General features: G+C 41.3%; 4 protein-coding genes across 5 annotated transcripts; all 4 read right to left on the reverse strand.

Annotated features, from left to right (window-relative positions):
- Window positions 1-857: 857 nt before the first annotated feature.
- senp1 (SUMO specific peptidase 1) lies at window positions 858-7,342 on the reverse strand. 2 transcript variants are annotated; one of them, XM_077597320.1, is made up of 18 exons: window positions 6,655-7,336; window positions 6,512-6,570; window positions 6,242-6,429; window positions 5,916-5,994; window positions 5,638-5,791; window positions 5,399-5,534; window positions 5,211-5,326; window positions 4,537-4,805; window positions 4,386-4,449; window positions 4,212-4,250; window positions 4,041-4,125; window positions 3,821-3,955; window positions 3,556-3,687; window positions 3,117-3,320; window positions 2,964-3,043; window positions 2,787-2,871; window positions 2,053-2,148; window positions 858-1,953 (listed from the first exon to the last, which is right to left on the reverse strand). In XM_077597320.1, the coding sequence occupies exons 1-18, from the start codon at window positions 6,792-6,794 to the stop codon at window positions 1,891-1,893; spliced, it is 2,124 nt and encodes a 707-aa protein (XP_077453446.1). In that variant the 5' UTR covers window positions 6,795-7,336; the 3' UTR covers window positions 858-1,890. The 2 variants fall into 2 exon arrangements, 1 of the variants encoding a protein (XP_077453446.1); XR_013299753.1 differs by lacking the exon at window positions 2,964-3,043 and having other exon boundaries at window positions 1,899-1,953; window positions 6,655-7,342.
- Window positions 7,343-7,500: 158 nt separating this feature from the next.
- Window positions 7,501-11,152, reverse strand: LOC144075832 (protein lifeguard 2-like). The gene is made up of 8 exons (XM_077603252.1): window positions 10,386-11,152; window positions 10,293-10,313; window positions 9,834-9,988; window positions 9,722-9,759; window positions 9,438-9,525; window positions 9,251-9,346; window positions 9,029-9,082; window positions 7,501-8,942 (listed from the first exon to the last, which is right to left on the reverse strand). The coding sequence occupies exons 1-8, from the start codon at window positions 10,549-10,551 to the stop codon at window positions 8,793-8,795; spliced, it is 768 nt and encodes a 255-aa protein (XP_077459378.1). The 5' UTR covers window positions 10,552-11,152; the 3' UTR covers window positions 7,501-8,792.
- An 869-nt stretch (window positions 11,153-12,021) lies between these two features.
- slc61a1 (solute carrier family 61 member 1) lies at window positions 12,022-14,681 on the reverse strand. Its single transcript, XM_077597337.1, has 2 exons — window positions 14,515-14,681; window positions 12,022-14,323 (listed from the first exon to the last, which is right to left on the reverse strand). Exon 2 carries the CDS (start codon window positions 14,233-14,235, stop codon window positions 12,799-12,801), a length of 1,437 nt encoding a protein of 478 aa, XP_077453463.1. The 5' UTR covers window positions 14,236-14,323; window positions 14,515-14,681; the 3' UTR covers window positions 12,022-12,798.
- A 1,809-nt stretch (window positions 14,682-16,490) lies between these two features.
- Window positions 16,491-22,003, reverse strand: LOC144071872 (nuclear receptor subfamily 1 group D member 1-like). The gene is made up of 7 exons (XM_077597347.1): window positions 21,795-22,003; window positions 21,608-21,696; window positions 21,364-21,491; window positions 18,570-19,090; window positions 18,299-18,484; window positions 17,990-18,200; window positions 16,491-17,735 (listed from the first exon to the last, which is right to left on the reverse strand). The coding sequence occupies exons 1-7, from the start codon at window positions 21,846-21,848 to the stop codon at window positions 17,539-17,541; spliced, it is 1,386 nt and encodes a 461-aa protein (XP_077453473.1). The 5' UTR covers window positions 21,849-22,003; the 3' UTR covers window positions 16,491-17,538.
- Window positions 22,004-23,187: the final 1,184 nt, after the last annotated feature.

Raw genomic sequence — 23,187 nt, forward strand, 5'->3', positions numbered from 1 at the left:
ACATAATAGTGCAGACTCATGCCTCCCTAAAAAATGGCCTTGTAGGGGTCTTTCTAATACAGCAACTGCATAAAAAGGGAACTTTTGTGTCGTGATGTGGTTGTTGTGACTGTCGAAATGCTAGAATCTCAAATTAAGTCTGTTACCATTCAGTCTTTGGCAGCCTAGCTTTACAGAGGTCACTAATATCTTGTGTAGTCTTGGGTTCTTCCTCGCCCTGCAATTGACCTTTAGTTTAGCCACATCAACTGACCAATCACAGCGAAAGGACAAGTGAAGTCATTTCTGTGAACCATGAAGCTGTTCCTGCTGTTATGGTCAATTTGTTGGTTATGTAAAATGACTTGGAGCTTACATCTTTGAGAAAGAGTCACTTTTGGAGTTTTATTGCCGCTTTGTTTTCACAGTCATTCTTTGTGTTACTCAAAATGTTGAGGTGGCTCACTGGGACTAACGAACAATTGCTGCTAATCTTGGATGTCTCTGTTTTTAGGAATCTTATGCCACGTCAACTTTTGAGGTCAAGTCACATTTCAGTTTACGTCTGTGGCATGATGCAACACTTCACATTCAACCCTTGGGAGAATCCCAACAGCTATTTACTTAAAAGAATTGTCCTTTTTAAAAAAAATAAAAATGTTGACCTATCAAGGAGGCTTATGTTTTTTAACAATGAGTGTCATTTTGTGTACTACAAAAACTTGTTTTGCATTACAAGCATGACAAATTGAAGTTAGATGTACACACGTTGATAATGCAAGCAATGTTCCGATATTCTAGCACTCCCAAAATACAATTAAAAAAGTTCCTGTGTATATTAAAGCTTGTATGACGACGATAGTTACAAATGAAATGGATTTTGACAGAACAATACATAAGATTTTATTCCTACAAAGACACTACATAAAAATAGGAAGTATATAAAAAGTCCCAAGTTGAAGTTTAAAATATATACAGTTTAAAATGTTCTGATTGATACTTTGAAAATTGCTGTTGACACATACATAAAATAGACTTTGAAACCTTAATTTACAAACTTTGCAAGACTTATCGTTGAGAACATGTTTTTTATGCTTTCTTTCTTAGGTGACCATTAATACGACAGCACATACAACTGTACTTTTTTCATTAGCTGGTCATCAGCATCCAAATCACACTCTGAAAGCCGATTGAAAATCTTTTGTGCACTTTAATCAAAATACAAAAATAATTCACTTTTAATGTAAATGTGAATATTATAAATCACAACCTTTAGGGCTACAAAGGTGCCATGAAGTTCAGCGTCGATGGCATATCCTTTTTACCTGCCCGAAAAGACAAATTGGTGCTGTTTATACACATCGCACATCTCCCTACAATTAAATTTTTTTCAAAATTAATACTGTAACTGAAGTTGGAGAATATTAATGGCTGATGACAAAAACCCTGCAGTGTTTGAGGTACAATATGGATGAACCATGCGTAAGTAAACAGTCAAAATTTGGGCTGAGGAAGGATCTGAGTTACTCCCTTGAGCTCTCCAAAACAATCAATTAAATAGATTCAATATTGCATCAACTAATATAGAATGCATTTAGTGCTAAGAAGAGAATAGAGGGATGAGTTCCCAGATCCTAAAGTTTTACTGTTATGACTTTTTTTACAGCTGAATGCTAGTCATATTTTTGCCACCGTGATGGCTTTTAATGTGAGTGCATACAAGGAGGCTGAAACATAACTCGAACCCCAGGCTGATGAGTGGGAGGCAGTGCTCAGTTCTCCTCTAGCTCCCTGAAGACCAAGTTTAGAGAAACCTCTAAAGATAACAAGTGGCAGCGTCAGTCGAAGATCTGATGGGCTAGTGTTGCGAGGCTTTTTGCAAAAACTGGAACATGTCCTATGAAACCACTTTCACAAGAGCTTGCGATTCACAATCTCCCAAACCATCCGCCTTCTGAAATATGGCATCTGCTTCTGCAAAAAAACAATTAAAAAAGCCCCAAAAAACGTTTTAGCAATTGGTTCACTTTCTTGATGATTCAATACAGCAATCATACTTTGGTGACCACATACCTGAGTGAATGTAATGGGCTTGTCTTTGGTTATATAATCTGCATATTTACATGTGAACATTCCACAGTCACTCCCGTTCATCTGCTGTGGGATTTCCTGTGGGAGCAAAGAAGCAACACAAAACCTAAGACAAAGTGATAAAGGTGTCTTCAACATTTGGCCGACCCCTACTGGATGATTTTTCTAAACTTACATTATTGTTTAAAATGAAAAAAAATCCCCTTACTATTGTAATTAAAAGAGGCACTGTCAAGTCAATTTTACAATATTTGAAAACCATTTTATATCAATAGTTTAACACTTGCTAACAACTATTAGAATGAGCACATTTATCAATTCTGACATTGCAGTGTAACCTTTTAACTCTCAATCATTTGCACTTTTACAAGGGGAGTAAATTAAAAAAAAAACTTGGCTGTTGTGGTGAGACTGGATATGAAGCAGCTATGTGTGCTTACTTTCTTGGTTCTTGTTAAACGTTGTTTAAAGAAAAAAACATTGGTGCCTAACTGCCCCCTTGTGCATAGGAGTTAACACTACTAGGAAGAAACCTCGATCTTAAAGTGACACCTGGTGGACTAACTGAATGTAGTTTTTAATTCAAATGGGAAGAAAACGAACATATCAGCTCAGTGCTATTAGAAATTCCGAATAAGGAGCAGTGTAAAAATAAATAAGTAATTTGAAACAAATTCAAAAACCAAAAGGACGAACTGAATAGATACAGAACTTACATTGCGCTTTTTGCTATGTAAAGTCCAGCCGGTGGTGTCTAGGTCCTTGCCCTTTTTGTCCTTGCTTTCTTTTTGCAGGTAATCCCTAAAATCAATAGAATTTGATTAATAATCAGAAGCCAGAAAAAGTCAACACAGAAAAAAACATCTCCCTTTCAGTGAAAATGTCTAACTTACAACAACAACTTGCATGCTTCGTCATTGTTTCCACCCATAGAGTCAAAGTATGTGACAGCCTTTTTTCGGAAATCCACCACCTGAGAAAAGGAGATTGCCAATAACAGCTTCCATGTGCCCAACAGAGGTTTCAAATTGCTCAGGAGGACTCACAGAGAGGCACCAGTGCATGCTCAGGTGTACAGGAACCAGCAGAATATCTTTGGAAAAGATGTCCATCTTTTTGGTCCAGCGGCGGACAGCGGAGTAACCGCTACTACGTAACTTGGGATAGAAGAACGTGCTGAAGGTGTTGACAGAAGGGAGCTTGGGGGCCTTGCTCCGCTCCATCAGCAAATTCATGTAAAAGTTGATCACCTGAAACAAGGAAGTTCACAATTTACCAAACTGAACATGCATTGCAGGAGAGCTCAAGTCCATGCCTAACATATCATGTATTCAATCCCCCTTGAATTAAGAAATAGGGTGTTTTTTATTGAAATAAGACTGAACATTTACAGCAGGTGCAGCACAAATGTGACTGCTCCATATTGAAAGTATTCTTTAGCTCACAAAGAAAATAGCTGACTCAGATCATTCAGTCTCTGCTCACCTCATCGTTTAGCCAGCTGAGGCCACTGAGAGTCTGCAGATCTTTGCGGGTCAGACTGAGTCCAAAACCCTCACTGAATACTTCGTCAGGACTCCCGCGTCTTAACACCTTGTCCACTTGAGCTTCCATTTCCTGCACAATAAAGATAAAAAGTACAGGTAAGGCCAGACACAAATCTGGAGTTTTAAAGCCATAAGCAGAGTTCAGAGATTTAAGATTTTAGCTTAAACATGTCATTTTTTCTACTATGTGCGGGTATTGATACCTCTGTGAGTATTGGGAATTCTGGTTTATCATCCAAAGGCTTCTCTAATGCAAGTGTCAAAGGAATCTCCTTCTCCAACGGAACTCGAATATGAACCTCCACATCGGCACTTTGTTGCCCTCCTTCAGATAGCCGCTAGAAACCAGCACCAGTCAGAAAAGGGTGGTGAAATTTAAAAAAAAAACCTCAGCGCACATTAGTACAAATCTTATCCAGTCACCTGACGCAATAGCTGTGCAGCCAAGGCCTCCTGATCTTCTATCTGTCGTCGCCTTTCTCTTGCCCGAGAGTCATAAATACTTGTCCTGAAATCAAATGATATACAGAGGTAGACAATTGTTCAAGCACTTAAAATGCACATATGTTTTAAAAAAAACAGATATTGACTTACAGTTCTTTAATCCATAACTCAGCTTGGAAACATGGAATGCTGTGGAGGGGGAGAAAAATGTCATTTTGTTCAAATTACCTGCAAGTGGAGTGATTTGTTCATCTGCATAACACTGATACATCTTGCTTGTATAGTTACATTTCACTGTCATTCCAATAAAAAAAAAATCCTTACCGCGAAGCATCGCTCTTCACACTCTTTTGCTCATGTAAAATAATGACGGAGTCTCCATCACAGGCTGCGAAACAAACATGAGAACAACAAATTGTGTAAAATCAACTTCATTACTGCGTTTTTAATCAAGCCAAGAGAACAGCAACCTTACCTGATGACTGCGTGTCCTGAGAGCAGGTGTCCAGCACAGCGGATGGAGAAGGTTGATTGGAGATCAGGTGGTCTGTATCCAGAGACCATGACTGGGAGCTCCCTTGCTTGCTAGTGGAAGCTGTTGGGCTGGGAAGGTTGCTGGAGCTGTGACTGGACACCCCCAAAGGGCTGGGGGGGCTGCTCGGCCCCTCTGAAATATCACCCTCCGCCGAACCGGCCAGAGATGACGTGTGGAGCAGTCTGTGATTGGAACTCAGGAAGCTGGTGCTAATCAGAGTGTGACAAGATGATTTCATTTTCACAGAACACACTTATCTAGAGATACTTCAAGTAAGCAACGGTCATGGTCTCTGGTTTTTGCTTAAGAAAAAGAAAAGATTAGATGAATGAATGACAGAAATCTTGAAAGTCATGTGACTCCCATTTCAGAGCACTATTGTAGCCAAAAATATATAAACAAACAATCAAAAGTTGTTTCTATGAGCTTCATTGACGGCGATGTCTATTGTGACTAAGAGGGCTGCTAATAATCTATAACTGTCCTCGTACTTGAAATGAATGGGGACATATATCGGCATAAATAGCAGCCGCCAATGAGTCCCAGAAGTAGTAATGGTAGTAGTATTAATGTGTGGTCAGGTTAAGACAAAGCACTGAAGTGCGCATACGTACAAATCTCTCTGTGACCTCGTGATAGAATGCGAGTAGCCGTTGTGAAGACAAGACTGACCGCCTGAGACAATAGTCAGGAGCTGCCGGTATGCCTCCTTCTCCTCTAAATGAATGGACTGGACAGAACAAACAATGAGTTAAGAGCTTCGACGACAGACTGCAACAAAATAATGACGGTTAAGTCACACCTCTTGTGCTGTGCAGCGGGCTTTGGCCTGGCGTGTGCGGCCTGATGGAATTCTGTGCAACGGCCTCTGTGGTATTTTGTTTGGAAATGTCTTGTCATATATGCTGGTGCATGAGCTGCTTGTTGTGGACTCTCCACTAAGCACAGTTAGCAAAAAAAAAATACACATCATTTCAAACAACACAACTCCATGGGAGCTAATAAAGTGTCAAGCAAAGAAAATTGATTCTTCCATCATACCTCGGTGTGGTATATTTCCTCATGTTCATGGGCCTTCTCAGCCACGCTGAGGGATGCAATTTTGGCGTGACAGTGGGGGGCATGTAACCCGGGTGCCCGTTTATTTTTGGGACTTCCTGATGTAGAGGGGTGAAGTGCGCTTGTCGCCTGCAGACTTAAAAACCGCAAACAGACTTGTCAATAATGGCACTCACTGTAGATTTAGAAACGAACTGTACCACTACCAACAAAAGCTTTGAAAGAACAAGCAAATGCATTGCTGTGGGAAAGAAATTCACCTGATGTGGATGACTTCCACTCCAAAATTGTAGCTGGAGCAGCAAAAGTCTGATCATGGGAGTTTATTTCTGAGTTTTTCTGAGGAAAAATGAGACAAATTAATCCCCTTTACTTACGGTTATATTTGAAAACTAGTTTGTTTTCATTTGCCACCTGTGTTTTACTTGATTTCTCCTGACGCACAAATATATTTGTCATTTGTAACACTGACTATTCATAGTGTAAACTACCAGCCAAGTTAGTAGGAGCATTGCATTCGAATGTGGATGCTCACCGTACTACAATAGCCATGGGGACATGTACACAGCCAAAATGTTGAACTTACACAAACTGGTGTCCATTGTGCAGCTGAGCTTGTGTGCTGTGGCTGATGTTGTCCAATAGAGTGACCAGAGGATGCAGGCAGCATGTTTCTCAATGTAGGGCTAACAGTGTTCTTCATCCATGTCGCCACACTGGCACTCCGATGCTTCATTTCTTCAGCTGCAATTTTGACTGTGTCAAGAAGATCGCCTGAAATAAGCGTTTGCACAGTTGTTTACAAAGATAATTAATTTTAAAAAAAACAAGGCGAACGTGGTGTCATTGAAATTACCCATTCTAGATTTCTTTACTGTAAATTCATTTTGGTCGCCAACATGCCCGTCATTCAAACTTAAAAAAGAGAGAAGGGGGTGTTTGAATATAAAATGATTGATTTTTTAACGTTTAATCAAATGATAAAGTTTCTGCACTAACCATTCAATGGGTCTTTTCCTTCTCATCCTTAATTGATCCTCTCCCTGCGGTGGTTCTGTTCGAGACGGTTGCCCGGGTGAAAAACCATTGCGAAAAGTGGTGACGCTAGACTCGACCCATTCGTACAATTTATTCAGCATGGTTTAAAGTTGGCTAAATGACGCCGCTGGTTGACAATGGAAATTGCTTCGAGTAAGTGCCGTCTAGCGGTCTTTGGAGTCAACAAAAATTAACCGAACACGAGTCATCCGAGCGAGACGGGTTAAAACAGGGCTAAATCAACCAGTTTCCTAAAGCCTGAAGGATTTGTAGCGGAGAATTCGCTAGCAATGCTAACTAGCTTACTAGCCAACGTTGTTAGCAACACAGCTAATTTGCAGAACTATGTCTAAATAAGTAATGCGACACGAGAAGTGGCAATCGATAAAATCGGAATACCAGTTATGTTGTTGTGTCTCAAACTAATCCGTTTAATACCTCTAACGACGGGTTATTTGGCTAAAAAACTCGTTGAAGAGTACTATCTCCCGCTTCTTCCTCATTTAAAACCACAACATGGCTGAACGGTGCGCCTCACTACTGAATGATTTGATTGGCTGGCCCGTCGACCTACGAATTACTATGCCGGCAAATTATTGGTCGACTGCTGGCTGGAGGTAAAAGCGTTTAATGTAGACGTCATAGTGACCGGCGTCAGTCGCGACATTTTTCTCTCAACTACGTGAAAAATCGCCAGAGGGAGGGGTTCCTGTCATAAGCAAACTTGACTCAGCCCAACTCGTCCCTTTATAAAGGGATGTCACATATTTTACATTTTTTTAGACAGTCATGAATGATATCACAGCATTTGGGGAGCGTTGTAAAGCAAGGCAAATTTATTTGTATAGCACAAGGTAATTCAAAGTGCTTTACATGACATTTTAGCAAGACATAGTAAGGAAATAGTAAAAGAAATTATCTCATTTTCTGAACCGCTTTATCCTCACTAGGGTTGCGGGGGACATCCTGAATTCATGGTCAGCCAATCACAGGGCACAAGGAAAGAAACAACCATTCACGCTCACACTCATACCTAGGGGAAATTTAGAGTGTCCAATTACCCTACCGTGCATGTGTTTGGAATGTGGGAGGAAACTAGAGTACCAGGAGAAAACCCACACAGGCCCAGGGAGAATATGCAAACGCCACACAGGTGGACCGGCCTAGATTTGAACCAAGGTCCCCCACTGTGAGGCCGACGCGCTAACCACACATCCTCCGGGCCGCCCAGAAATTATACATAAAAGTTATATTAAATGATTAAGACAGTTGAAAACAAGAACAATTGAAATAGTACACATTCCAGCATTTGAAACCAAGTAGGGAACAAAACATACAACAAATTGTTGTTAAACTTCTCGATCATTCAACCCGAATCCTCATAACACACACTTCAGAGTTCATACATAATAGTTAGATACAGTTGTTATGATTGGGAGACCAAGTCAGAGAGAAAATGTGTGGACATTACATTTAACAATGTAAAACAATACAATGAAATTCCAATCGAGTGCTCACATATTTTACTGCACTCAAGATAGTGTAAACCAAGGCCGGTTTATTCAAATGTGACTATTTGTACTTATATTGTAGTTATGTCATTAAAAAAAGATTCTCCTCAACATCGTCTTTGTCAATGCCACTATCATAACCAAATGATCAAAATTAACAAAAAACTCCATTCATCCATCCATTTTCTGTGGTGCATATTATACTGAGGTGGTTTCATGCACAAAGCTGGTAAAGACAGCAAAGGCCTGTGTTTTATAACTAAATTAATGTGATCTATGTTTATTGTTTAGTGATAGAAAATTGAGACGCTACTGTTAAAACATACATAGAGAGGATTTCAACAGTGGATGACTGTTTTGGTTATTCTTGCTGTGTTATTTCTCAGCTCCATAAAACCATATTTTAGAGAGGATTTGCTGGGTGTATTTCATAGTTCACAGTAGTTCATTGCACAAGGTTCATAGTAGTACTATGAATATCTGGGTAGACACATTGGCATTAGACTTACAGAACAGCATTTCAACCAAAATGGGAAACTAACCAATATTATCTATTGTTAGCACTTGTACCACTATGAAGAGTATTCCTTACTCCTGTCTTGTTCCAAAGATTTGGAGGAAAAAAGAGAAGATGTAAATGATGTCCAGGTAGATGCTGAGAGTGGCAAAGATGTACTCTTCTGAACTAATGGTGTACCGCTTGTTGCCCATGACGAGCTGGGTGTCAAATGCCAAAAACTGCAAATGCAATAGATATGCAATAAATTTTAGGCTCTATGTATTCACGTGCTCTAAAAACCACATGATTTCCACTTGAAACTTACCATGGTGAACAATATGGCTCCCAAAACAGCATAGATGGTATCCAACCAGGGTACCTAAAATCCACAATATTGTGTTTGTGGAATAAGAATAAACATTTAGGCAAATTTAGATACAAACTATCATGGCATCCAAGGAAAGTTGTTCTGTTGGTTAAAATTAATTCTAGCTCGTTTTACACAGTATAAGTACGATATTACTACAAATGTCTGGGCAATACTTACATATTGAAAGGGAAGGACAACTGCAAGTGCCAGCCCAGAGATGAAAACGACCATGGAAAATATAAGGAGCATTCCTCTGCATGTTGTCACATCAATCTGAATGGAGAGTGTGAGTGCATGTTTTTACTCAATACTTGGTTGTGTTATATCAAATTCAAAGCAAAGGCACAAAAAGTAATGTTGTCACCTTAGTTTGGAAACTGAATATTGTGACAAGCAGACAGACCGCAGAAGTGATGCCCAGACACATCATCACTGACTTGGTGTTGTAGAAGCTTGATATTGATTATATTGATCAGGTTCCATTGATGAAGATGGAAGAGTTACTGTGTGAGCTACCATTTTACGTATTTCACTGGGTATTCGTGTGAAAATATAGAAAGAACTGTCGATTTCTTTTTCATAATCAGGTTAACCAAAAAGTTAAGTGTGAACAGAAAAATATAACTCAAAGAAAGGATTAAACTGTACCTTGACAACATTCCTGTCATGTAGGAAAGCGAGAGGGTCTATAACAGAAAGTAACATAAGAATATTGTTCTGATTAGAATTTGTTCTTTGTTTAGTTTCATTTATGTGCAACCAATGTTCCACATGAACAGATTTTTTCAAGGCTTCCAGGCTTCAATAACCCAAAGGATAAAGCTGGTGGTACCTTACGAATGAAGACCCTCCGGATGTTTTGATCATTCCAAGTGAACTGTGTTTCACCATCATTGTCGCGAGACTCAATAATGCCTATCATTGATTAAATGAAACAAAAAAAAAATATGTGTAATGACTAATTTTCTGGAGCAGCAGTGGCCAAGTAAACGAGCAAAGTAAGCAAATGTCACTATATTATAGTAATATGCAGATATGCAGAGATCCTTTTTTTGACTGACAGATGGTCTGCAAGCAAAACTGCATGAGGCTCATGTTATGAATGGTACTGAAAATTAGCCACCACAGTTCTAATTGAGATTGCTGTACTTGACCCCCTGCTTCATAACTTTCAAAATATTACACAAACATAGTATTAGGCAAATAATGTAGTACTCACCAGCCTCCATTTGTGGTGCGCCTACACAACAAAAAAATAACACAATTATCATCTTCAGTACCAGACGGATTCTAATTCTAAATACAAGTCAACCTGCAGTGGCTTCCTCATAGCTGGGTGGAACAGGTGAAACTGAGGTTTGCCCACTGGGACAGTCACCAGGGGTCTTGTTAGTGAGTGTGGCCTGGAAGCAGTTTGAAGATTTGACAGACAGATATACAGACTTGGTATCGATGTAAATTTGAACAATTTCGTACATTTATCAGACTCGAATACACAATCTGTATAGAAATGTCTCCAATCACTAGGACATTTGCAACTTTTGCTTAGTTTTTTGTGGTGAAAATGGTTAAACCACAAACAGCTCTCAGTCTACTGGCCTAAAAACGTTATTCAATTTTTAAAGATTTCCTTAATGATTGCACTGTGGCATCATAGCTGAGCCAGTGTACCTAATGTTTGGCCAGCGCATTTCCTCTATTTTTGCACAGCAGGTCATATACTGAAATGTAAATTGACTCATGTTTGAAGTGGGTTAAGAAACACACAGTTGCCCTTGACTTTATTCCAATAACTCACTTTCTTATTTTACAACCACAACCAGCTTTTTGATGGATCTTCTTAAAAGGTGCACAAACGCAAATATATAAAACATGGCTTCATTTAACTACATGCAATCACTAAGCACACACCAAGATAAGCTGTCAGGCCATCTGTATTAATAATCAACTCCTGGTCTGGTTCTACTTTCAACAAACATTTACACAGATACGGAGATTTGGTTATAACGTGAATAGGACATACGGATACAGAGATACGGATGGTTACATAGACTTGAAGCTATTTGACCATTAGAAATAACGACCTAGCTCTTACCTTGCCCATGGTTCTGTCCGGACTGCTACGGCAGTTATTCAGACACCACCTGGACTGAAGTCACCGTTGAAGTAGAGGGCAATAGGGCCTCTGTTGGTGACGCAACCTGAATACAGAGGCAACAAGAGGCGTGTGCAGCTCACCAACACAGGGATGCCCTAGAACAAGGGTGTCAGACTCGGGTTGGTTCGCGGGCCGCTTTAACGTCAACTTGATTTCACATGGTCCGGACCATTTTGGATATAATATTTAGATTTTTTTAAATAAATGGTTTAAAAGAACTGGATTAAAAGCCCTGAATAATATTCAGTTTTTTATAGATCTAAAACAATGTTTATTTTAGCTTTTTAAAATATTTTTTTAGATTTTACAAAATGATTTTTGAGCTAAAATCTGAAAAAATTGATTAAAAAATTACAATTATTGATTTAAAAGGGGGAAAATCAGGAAATGTAATATACATCTATACTCTTCATTTAAATTTGATCCTAAAACAGAAAGTCGGCACTCATGATTTACTTTCCCGGGCCACACAATGATGCGGCGGGCCAGATTTGAACCCCAGGCCGCCACTTTGACACATGCCCTAGAAGAATCCAGAATTGAGAGTTCTACCTGTCGATATGGGAAGTGAACACTATATTTTGACCTTCAAAAATTCAATTTCTATGCCATCACAAATCGAAGTGGAAAAAAACCCTTGAATAGTTTAATTGAAATATAAAACTGTCTGAATAATGAAATTTAAAATTGTATTGTTTGATTTGAATCATTGCTTTTAAAAACTGAAGTGATTAATTTTAAATGATTCATATTGAATTATTGATTTAGTTACAAATGTGTAACTCACATGGACGAAAAAAACGGTACCTTTTATTTTTCATATTCATGTCTAACCATATTTTGTTTGAAAAATACAAAATCAACCTGCAGAATTCAGATTGGACTCTGACTTCACATCTTCACTCCCCTACATTGAAGAATTAACTGCTTTCAATGAAATTGAGAGACAAAGCATTTTCAATTCATTTCTTGTTGTATTTTTTTTCCAAGATAACCATTTCTTGTCAATGAAGCATCATGATCGAATCTGCAGCTTGGGAGACCGTTTTCAAAGCTGTCTAAGAAACTCAACGGAACCCAAATCACTAATCCTACAAGTTCAGTTATCATTTCTTCATTAAACGATATACAAAAAGTGTGTTTGGCAGCAAATCAACTTCATTTACATCACTCTAATTTGACAGATTTGAGAAAAATCATTATTCAACTTACCCACATATCTTCATAAGACAAGGAAGCTTCAAACAGGTTGACCCACTGAAACTGAGTATTACTGTACTTCGTAAAGGCAACAATTAAGAAAATAATTTGATGTCCAGTTACAACCCTATGTTACCTCTCAGTATCAATGGACTATAACAAGTAAAACTTTTAAATACTATGATATTGAATATTCATTCATTAGCCATAAAAATGGCCATTATAAAAAAAAAAACATTAGCACTTGATACAATTTTAAATAAAATATATTTTTTGACCCTTTGCATCTTTTTTGTATTTATTCTGAGCTGAAAAGAAAAAAAAACATGACAGACATTAAATGAAACACACTACAGACTTGAGTCCTTCAGTAGATGTCACCATCTACTCTTGTTCCCTCTAGTTTGAGGTCCGAGTCATTCCTACCAAGCGTGAACAGACTGACAACAGCCATCAAGGCGGCCAGCATCATGAGTGCGCAGCCTCCAAACATGTGTCTAGTACCGCTTCCCCCTTCCCCTCCACCCGTGCCCGACACCTCCCCGTGGAGTGCCAAAAGGCCAATGCAGGCCAGCAGATTTAGAGGGAAGCGGAACCAGGCCAGCACACTGGCCCGCTTCTCCTCTGGGATCACCCTGCCCTGCAGAAAGCTGACGGCTGGGAAGTAGAGGCCACAGGCCAGCTCCAGAAGCAGGAAGGCCAACAAGGATTCGTGAGGTCTCGGCTGGCCAGGCGTGGTGGAAAAAGTCAGCATGAAGAAAGAGAAGAATGCCATTAAAACAGCCAAGCAGAGAATGTGCCCGGGCTGCAGGCGATAGTGCGTGGAGGTGGCAAGGCGGTACATTAAGGAGCCAACCATTGAGGCGGCCATTAAACAGGAAAACACAATCCCTAATGGAGGTCCATGGGGGTCCAGTACTGGGGTCCACAGAAAAACAAAGATGTAGAGGACACTTTCAAATAGAGCTTGCACCCCACCTAGAAGCATGACTCTCCGGTCTGACAGCAAGCACCGGAGTCCATCATGGCAGCTGCGTGCGAACCGGGCCTTTGCGGACATAGGAGTCAAACTTCCCAAGACGGGCATCTGTTTGTCACCCTCAGGCGCTCCTTCTGCTTCTTCCCTGCCCCAGTCCGTCAACACTACCCAGGCACAGCACGCCAAACAGGGGACGGCCAGAAGAAAAGGAGCCACCGGGCCTAGGTGGAGCCACTCGGCAAGCAAGTTAGCCACCAAGCCGGCTCCCACGGCAAGCCCGTGATTCCACGTGGCAGCTTTATTGAAGGTGCCGAGGATCCACTCCTTGGGGAAATCGTGGATGTCAACGTGCCGGTGCACGTACCAAGCCTCGAATGTGGTGGAGAGCAAGGATGTAGACAGACCACCCAGGATGCGACCCATGATCAGGACAAAGTAGTCTCTGGACAGCTTGGTGAGACAGCAAGCAGAGTAGGACAGGCAGAACAGTAGACATGTATGTCTGCGGCCCAGGGCTTGGGGAATCCAGCTGGAAAAAGGTGCAAACAGCACACAAGACGACAAGCCGCAGACATAAATGATCGCGATTTGGGACTCCAGGAAGCTGTAGTGGCGGTAGAGCTTATACAGGTAAGGACCCTGAAGCCAGTCCGCCCACAAGGCCAGGAGATAGGCCCGGAGGAAGATGCTTTGGAAGCGACGGAATGCTGGGTTGGCTGCAGCCGTCTGCGTCGGTGCTGGTGGGCTCAGACGACGTGCTGTGAGTTCGAGGCCAACACACAAGGCAAGCAGGACAATAATGGCAAGGTAAGCCGTCACCAACATGGTGCGACTGACACACTGCTGTGACCGCTTCACTTCAAAACTGCTTTCTTGGGATGGTTAACACTCCATTCATTTTTATTCTCCGCATCTGTTTTGGATAAACGACAATGGTGCACATTTACATTGACAACAGAGCTCTCATTTAATTGCTTGATACGTGAGTCAGTGAATTACAAATAGCGTGTTTGGGTTTTTATCTGACACTAGCGTCCGGGCTAGCTTGCTACTACTGTCAGTCACGCGAGAATGTGTTCCATTTGCAATCGTAATGTTACTTACCGAGCTGGGAGACTCCTCCGTCATTGTGGTACGAAACACCGGTTAATGTCATTAGGCGTGTAAAATGTCAGCAGAATTATTGGGAGAAATGGAGACCGTTTGCCTATGGACAAGAGGAACGCTCGCTTCCGGGTTTCGTATATCGCCGCTAGGAGGCAGTGATACATCGTTTTCAAGACGTGGATCATCTGAAGGACGTAACTCGAAACTTAATTCAAAATTGTCGATAAATAAATTCCAAGATTGTTTTTTTGTCAATACCTGTCACACTAACAATTGTATTGCAGACAAGTTCATTTATATAGCCCTTCATAAAAAAAGAAACACAAAGGGATCTTATTTGGATTGGATTGGATTGGATAACTTTATTCATCCCGTATTCGGGAAATTTCGTTGTTCCAGTGGCAAGAGGGTGAGGATGCAGGAATAGGAAAGGCATTTTAGACATAAATAGATAGGTAATAAGTAGGTCAAGAAATAAATACATGAATAAATATATAATTAAATAAGCGTGTTGCTTAGCACATATATACATACATACATACACATAAATGTACATGCATGCATACGGTAGGTCTTAACACACAGCCATTTTTTTGTTAAAGAGCCTGACAGCTGATGGGAGGAAGGATCTGCGGAAGCGCTCCTTCCTGCAATGAGGGTGCCGCAGTCTATTGCTAAAGGAGCTTCGGAGGGACTCCACAGACTCATGCAGGGGGTGGGAGGTGCTGTCCATGATGGACATCATCCTGGTCAGCATCCTCCGCTCTCCCACTTCCTCCACAGAGTCCAGAGGACAGCCCAGAACAGAGCTGGCCCTCCTGACCAGCTTATTCAGCCTGTTCCTGTCCCTCTCCGTGCTCCCGCATCCCCAACAACGCACTGCATAAAACACTGTAGAGGCCACCACAGTGTCGTAGAAAGTCCTCAGCAGTGTCCTGCACACTCCAAAGGACCGTAGACTCCTCAGTAGGTAGAGGCGGCTCTGGCCCCTTTTGTACAGGGCATCTGTGTTTGTGGACCAGTCTAGTTTTGTTGTTGAGGTGAACACCCAGGTACTTAAAATTTTCCACGATTTCAATGTCTGTACCCTGGATGTTCATCTGAGTGGTCTGTTGAGGATTCCTCCGAAAATCGATGACCATTTCCTTTGTCTTACTGGTGTTGATGTAGAGGTGGTTTTGCCTACATTTTTCATTGTTCTTTTGTTAAGGGCACTTTACGGTCATTTTGAGTATTTGATTCTATATAAATTAAATATGTTTGAGAGAATGACAAGTATTTTTTTGCCTGTAGAATTATCTTATTTTCATTCATTCTTTTTTAAGACACTTATCCTCAGGGGGGTCACGGGGGTGCTGGAGCCTATCCCAGCCAACAATGGGCAGTAAGCAGGATACACCCTAAATCGGTTGACACGCAATCACAGGGTGCAAGCAGAGACCTGCGCAAGCACACGCTCATACATAGGGACTATTTTTACCGTTCAATCAGTCTACCAAGCCTGTTTTTGGGATGTGGGAGGAAACCAAAGTACCTGCAGAAAGCCCACACAGGCACAGGAAGAACATGTAAGGCCGGAAGGCCGGAACCCACCAAGGTTTGAACCCGGTCAATGTACATCCTACGTCCACCTATGCTCATGTGCTGTGGGTCGTGAAGGAAAGAACAATAGGATACAAATGACCGAAATGAGTTTCCTCGGCAGGGGCTGGGGGTGAGGGAAGTCTGTGACCTGACCTCGTATCAAGGGGAGAAATGAATGAATTAATAACTCTATATTGTGATGATAAATTCAGGGCACTTGTTTAATTGAAGGCTGAATGATAATATGTAATATTTAATGTCTCTGCCATTAGCTGGTTACCAAATCAGGGTGTACCGTGCCTCAAAGTCAGCAGGGATAGTCTTCAGGTCACCTTCAGGCCTTTGAGCAATGAGGGATGGATTTTGAAATAAAATACACTTCACCAGAATAATACACAATCTGAAGTTTATATCATTTCTATTAAAGAACAAAGATTTACAAATGTACAACAAGTGCTCAATCAGCCACAATCACTCGAACAATCAGTGAGATGACCAATCAAATAACCTCTGCCATGCTAAAATATCTCTTTAGTTTGTATGACAAACATTGGGGGCAGGTGCAGGATGCATATGGAGTGACTGCTGGTGATTCCTGGGATTTTGCTGGTTGCTTACATCATGTCAATGCAGGCAGTGGTTTAAATGTCAATTTTGAATCCCGACCACTGTTCTTCTGTGCAAAGCCCCCTACACCAACCCCCCACCTATACTGGAAGGTCAGCAGAACATTCTTATTTTCACCAAACTCTTACATCTGTTCAGTCACATTTAGATAAACATAATATACAGTATTTACAGGGAGAAAATAAACAACAGAACTACAAAACATGCACAGAGACTTTTCTCAGGGCAGAAATTTTGGATAATCATGTCAATGTAGACATAATGTTTTAGTGGAAAACATTGAAAAGTCTTTATATACGTTGTATATATTTAGTCCAAAACAATGTTATATGTAGGTGACAATAGTTGAATGGCATTCCAGAATTAAAGGAGATGGTGATACAGTGAAAGACTATATTTCAGATCTTATATACATATTTCCTTAAAGGCGAACTGACTCAAAACACACGATCATGGATGGTCCCTAACGTCATGGTTCTATGATATTTGTAAACATGGCCTGTGATACTATTAATTACACTGATTTATAAATATTGAGTCAAACAATGATTTGTTGGTAACATCGACCATGCACAATGAATTATGTTGTCACTGCATTTTTTTCTTGCATTTTTGTGTGCGCACCTGACAATGTGTAGATTTAAACTTTTTCCAACTGAGCAGAGGATCCAAAATATTTTTTGCTACATTTTTACATAAAACACATTTTATTGCACTCTTGTTCCTCTCTTATAAAGAAAGTTCCATCCTTGGAAGGTAAAATGTGTTTGAATGTGTGTGTTGTTCTTTTGCTACGCTGTAAGGGCTTTCTCACGGGTCAATGCGAAAGGCCAAAAGTTTATCAGAGTGCAGGTTGTTGAGGGTGCGAAGATCTGGCAGTCGCAGAAGCAGTTTGGAAAAGAGCGAAGTGTCATCTGGACGGCGCCGAGTAATCAGTGAGCGCAAAGCATAGATCAGACCCTCTTGGAGCTGTTCGACAGCAAGTGTGTCGAAGATGCCGGAACGATCTGGGGAAAGCAGAGGATTCTCATGTTATAACGTGGCCTGTTAATAAATACATGAGCGTGCTGTCTTGTGATACAAGTTTAATTGTTTCTGTGAGTAGTTTTGTAGTTAAAAAACACAACAACATATTTTGGCTTGTAGATAAAAAAAACTGCCATCACTTAGCTTTCATCTCAAAGCAGTATACTATTATACTATTATAGGTGGTGGCATCTTTCGTTTATCATGAATACGCGCCCCGGTGAACATTTCTCACCTGCTGAAACCAACACCACAGCCATGAAGAGTGCCATTTCATCAGGCTCTAACCCCATTGAAGCCAACTTTTCGCTGAAGTCGAACATTGCGTCCAGTAAAGAGCCCATGCCTAAAGCACGAAGGGTAGACAGGGGGTACGTTTGTCCGTTCAAGAATGTCACTGTCTGCTCTGCAGCGTTGAACAAAGTGCAAAACCTCACCATCAGAACCTGAGGGACCAGGAAAAATAGATGTTTATTTCAGCAACTCCCGCCTTTTGGATTCAGGGCAAAGCGTGTCTCAAGAGTAGTTATGATTAATGTGTTACCTGGAAGGTGCCTGATTTAAGCAGCATGACTTGGTCCTGCTGGCTAAGCTCTTGAAATCCTGGAATACCCTTGGCGAATTCTACCACCTCCTTGACAGCAGGAGTGAAACACTGAGAAAAGGATTCCCAAATCTCCTGACTGGTGCGATCGGCCCCAGATACAGGGCACACATTAAGAGGACAGGCCTTTAAAGGAGGAAAACAAAGACATGCATAAGCTTTGAGTCAACTACGACGCAGAGAAGAAATGTTTGTTCGTTCTAGTTCTTACCAGCACTTTAGCTCCTGGAGCCAACTTCCATGGGCAGGAGGGTTGATTTACGATATTTTCTGTCTTGCATGAAAAATTGGCAGAGACTCTTTGAGGAGTGCTGACACTTGGTTGATTATTTTGATTTGTTGATACTGTATATGCATAAACATTGTTGTCCATGTTGTGGAATGTAAATTGGTTGCTGTCGTGGGCAAATGGGCAAGATTGGTAGCTCTGGGCAGTGTTGGTCTGCTCTGAGATAAGCTGCAGACTGCAATCTTTAGAATCATTGTTAGTGGTGATTCTAGCCCTCTTGGCAGCCCTCTCCTGGCCGCTACCATGGAAGATGTCTTGGTAAGCTCTGGAGATGGCCCCAATGGCCTCCTTCGAGCTGCCATCTTCTTCGCTGGGAGACCGATCTTTTACAGAGCATGAGTCCATTTCCAAGGCAGCCGACTCATTTAGGCTGTTCATGTAACTCTGCATCTCATCCAGAAGTCGCTGCTTCTCTCGTTTCGGGATGCGGCCAAAACGCACAGCTGCAGAAAACAAGGACAGTCAAAAGGGTCAGAATCGGCAGGAAATCTAGGTTGTAACGCTTTTAGCTTTGCTAAAATTTCTCAAAAATAAATAACCGACAGAACGTTTGAGGGCTTTCAAAGAGAATCATGTAAAGTGGTAAGATGCAAAGTTTGCTCTCCCCTCTCCTCCCCTTCCTTCTTCCCACGGTAACCATCAGCTGGAGAGGCTATTTATAGACTCCCTGCTACCATCTGCCTCATTCTCTCCTTCCTCCACCACTCTCTCCCTGCTCTCCCTCTCTTGCAAGTAGGGCAGTGGGGCAACGTGAGCGTGATGTCACTAGTACTGTGCTTGTGAGCAGGAGAAGGATGAGAAGAGGTGGGCTCGAAGGGACAAAGATAAAGTTTGATGATATGGGAGGGGGGCATGCATGGAAATTAAGATCGTGAGTGCCTGGAAGGTGGGGTTATATGAGGTAACAACAAAGTTTTAAAATGACAAAACTTGACAAAGTACACTGGAAGCTCTACATTCCCTAGTGTATGCAAAAAAAAACATGAAGGTGTGATGATTTACTGGATTTTTTGCTGGTACCCACTTTTTCTCAGCCACCGCAATATAGAGCATGCATAATAATTTCCATTTTTGTAGGGCTTGGTGCCTGCGGTGGTAATGTAAAGAATGGGGGCTGTTGGCAGTTGCATGTGGTTTTCCTGTTTTTGTAATGATTGAAACAAACTAAAAGTGGGTTTTTAGGTTGCGGTCTAGAACTTGCCAAAGAAATGGCATAGTAACAGGGTCAAGTTAACAACATTTACTGTCACTCTGCTACGTTTTGCCACCGATCTGTTCTCTGAAGTTTCAGGCACACGCCAAACTAACCAGCCTAACCTAAATATTAGATCCAGTTGGGTGGGCATATAGACAAACTGCAGTGACAAAAAGAAAGGTTGGCACACTACACCAACTAGGTCATTACATATGAGAACATTATAAACCCAGTTTTTCTAGGTCAGCCTAGTTATTTTTCAATTTGAAGCGATTAGTGATCAATCAGTGTGCAGCAATGAAAGAGATATTAACTTCAATCTGGTTTAAAAAAGCTGCGCGTCGGTCGCCTTTTTGCATTATTGGCTTAATTTTTTTATATTCCCAATGATGTTTTAGTGGCGTATACAAGATAATAAAGTCAATGCTGTTCCAAATTCTTAAAATAATTCCTGTGTTTGCTGCACTTTCCCAGTTGATAGATAGCTTCAGGGACCGTAAGGCTCCTGTACTTGTAAATCATTCTCTGACAGGTAGATGAAGGAGGGTTTGGGGAAAATGGTGGGGTGGACCACGGGGGAGATGGTGTGCGAAAGAAAAGTATTTATCCGAAGGTATTGTTGGAGAATACTGCTAAGAGGCATAGAATGACATTTAAGAATTTTAGCTCATTCAGTGCTATGTAATCATCAATTGGGATCCAAAGAAAAAAGGGTTTTACAAAAATTACTCGTTCTGAGTGATGTGTTACTTTTAACAAATTATTATTTACTGTATTTTTCAGTTTAGGTCATAAAACAGTGACTGTGAGTGGTCTACTGCTGATAACTAAAGAATGGAAACTACCCTTTTTATGGGAAAAGAACATGGTCTACTCTCAATGAATTTATTGCTCATATTTCACACAACATCATATACTTTAGGCCTTGAAAATTATCTGAAATACTGGTATTATTGGGAAAATAGCTTTGAAAAGGGCTGTCATATAATAAACGCAAATATCTCTTGTCAGCGGACCTTAGCAAAAGCCAAACAGTTGGCCGGCGGCAGGGAACGACACCCAGCACCACGTTAGCAAGCGGTCACAGTGCATCGTGCAACAGTTGCTGTCAGTAATTGTAACAGAAAACACACATGAATCCCATGGAAAATTTATATTGATGAAGGGGGTTTTAATTTAATCTTCAGCACTTGTCTTCAAATATCGTTCACGGATTTAAAATCAATCATCAAAATAAGTGGTGCATCCAATTACGAGTGATATAAAGCCCCCTTGGTCAGATTAGTACACTATAAAAAATACTGTCATTGTTGTAATGGAATCATTGGCAGTTAAATTGCAGAGCAAGACGGTTGCATGAGAGCATTGACACCAAACTAGTGGGACGATAACCTCAAAGAACTTTCCATGGTATCTTTTTTAGTAAGACTGCCCATTTCCCCGCTGAGTTGCCTAATGAGGGCACCGTAACAGAACTTCACATAAAACCCCCTTGCTTTAAAGTGTGTCAACGTGTCTCACCGTCTCGTGACATGCCAACAGACATGCATTTCTTGAAGCGGCAGTGCTGGCACCGATTGCGATTCATACGCATGATCAGACAGCTCTCGTTCTTCACGCACATCTTATAATTGATGTTCTGCTGGATGCTGCGACGAAAAAAACCCTAAAATGAGAATATGTTTATATATATGTATACATCGAAATAAACGTCTTTAAAACAATGTGGAACAATTTGGTCAATTCTTGGTTTGAGGAGGCTAACCTTGCATCCTTCACAGGCATGGACTCCATAGTGGAAACCAGATGCAATGTCTCCACACACCTTACAGAGTAGGACCATTCCACCATTCTCTGTTGAGAAGAAAAAAACAGTATTGAGTGACAATTGCTCCGTGTGTCTATGGAAAACAAAATGGGAGACAGAGACAGTGAGGAAATATAGTACGTACTAGTGAAAGTGCCATGGAAGCCACATGGCCTTTTTGCTGCAATCGGATGTGCATAGTTATTCTGCTGAGTGGCTGCTGGAGACCCACGATAGACCTCAGGGAACTGGAACACCAGTTTCGGGGTAGGAGTAGTAGATCCAGCTGGCCTCTCGTTCAGTGCCCCAATTTCTGTGAAGGTGACTTCCTCCGGTGATGATGGCTGTGAATGTGAGCAAGGGGACTGTGTCTGGTACCCGCTAGAGGGGCTGCCTGGGCTGGGGCTTGAACTTCCAGAGGAGCCTGCATACAGGATGACTCCTCCACCTGCTGCAAATAAAGCAAAGACCAGGCTGCTTTGAGTATTCACTTTAAGTTAACTTTGCAAGCACGGCTTAAAATTTTCTATACACAACTTGAAAGATGCAACCGCCCAATAAATTGATGAGTTAAACCGCTAAAGATGACCATTTTAATTCAGGCTAAAATTGAATGCCTGCTCAAACTGCTGGGTTTGCTTTCCCTAAAACTGTGGAATTGAACAACTCGTATTTAAACATCTTCGAAACTAAAGGTTCATGGAGGTGTAGTGGTTAATTCCCCTGACTTTAGTGCTGGCAGCGTAGGGTTGATTTCTCACTCAGTGTTGGTGTGATTGTGGATGTGAATGGTTGATTCTATGTTAGTTCAGGTTAGGGCGTAGTCCATGTTTTGCCCAAGGTTATCTGGGATAGGCGCCAGGATCTTGCGATCCTGGCAAGGGCAAGCGAGGTTGTAAATGAATGAATGAAAATGAAGGTTAATGATTTATTATTATCAGCACGGTTTTCTCTGGGTACTCTGGTTTCCTGCCACATACCAAAAACACGCCTTGTAGGCTGACTCAACACTCAAAATTGTCTGTAGATATGAGTGTGTGCAATCGTAGTGGTTGAGTTTTGTAGTCTTTTATGGTCAATAGCACCGCCCGCATTATCTTCATACAGGTCGCCAAGTGACTATTATCAGTAGGAGAGGATGTCATTTATACGTGCTTTGTTGAAAACACTGGAAAAGTGCACTCTAGGTGACAAGATTTGCTCGTTTGTGCCTACATTTCAGAGTAAAAAAAAAATTAAATTGCTCCCCAATATGCCTTGTCATCTATTGTTGCAAATGCCCCATGGGTAGCTGTGTCCCAGTAAATCTCCGTGAGAAGCCGAGGCTTGTTGCCTCATCTTGGGGAGCTCAACCGGACAAAACGTGCCGGCTATAAACACAATGGATGGCACGGAATCAGAGGACTCACATTCGCCGGAAACACCAGGCGCGTGTTTATTCCAACTGTCATAAGAAAAGGAATATGCTGCTGCACACACAATGGGATGTTTAGCCCGTTCAGCTACTCTCATCTGAGCTTTGTTGCCCCCGCCCCTCC

This window comes from Stigmatopora argus, chromosome 1, assembly GCF_051989625.1.
Source record: "Stigmatopora argus isolate UIUO_Sarg chromosome 1, RoL_Sarg_1.0, whole genome shotgun sequence".
NCBI classification, from domain to species: domain Eukaryota; kingdom Metazoa; phylum Chordata; class Actinopteri; order Syngnathiformes; family Syngnathidae; genus Stigmatopora; species Stigmatopora argus.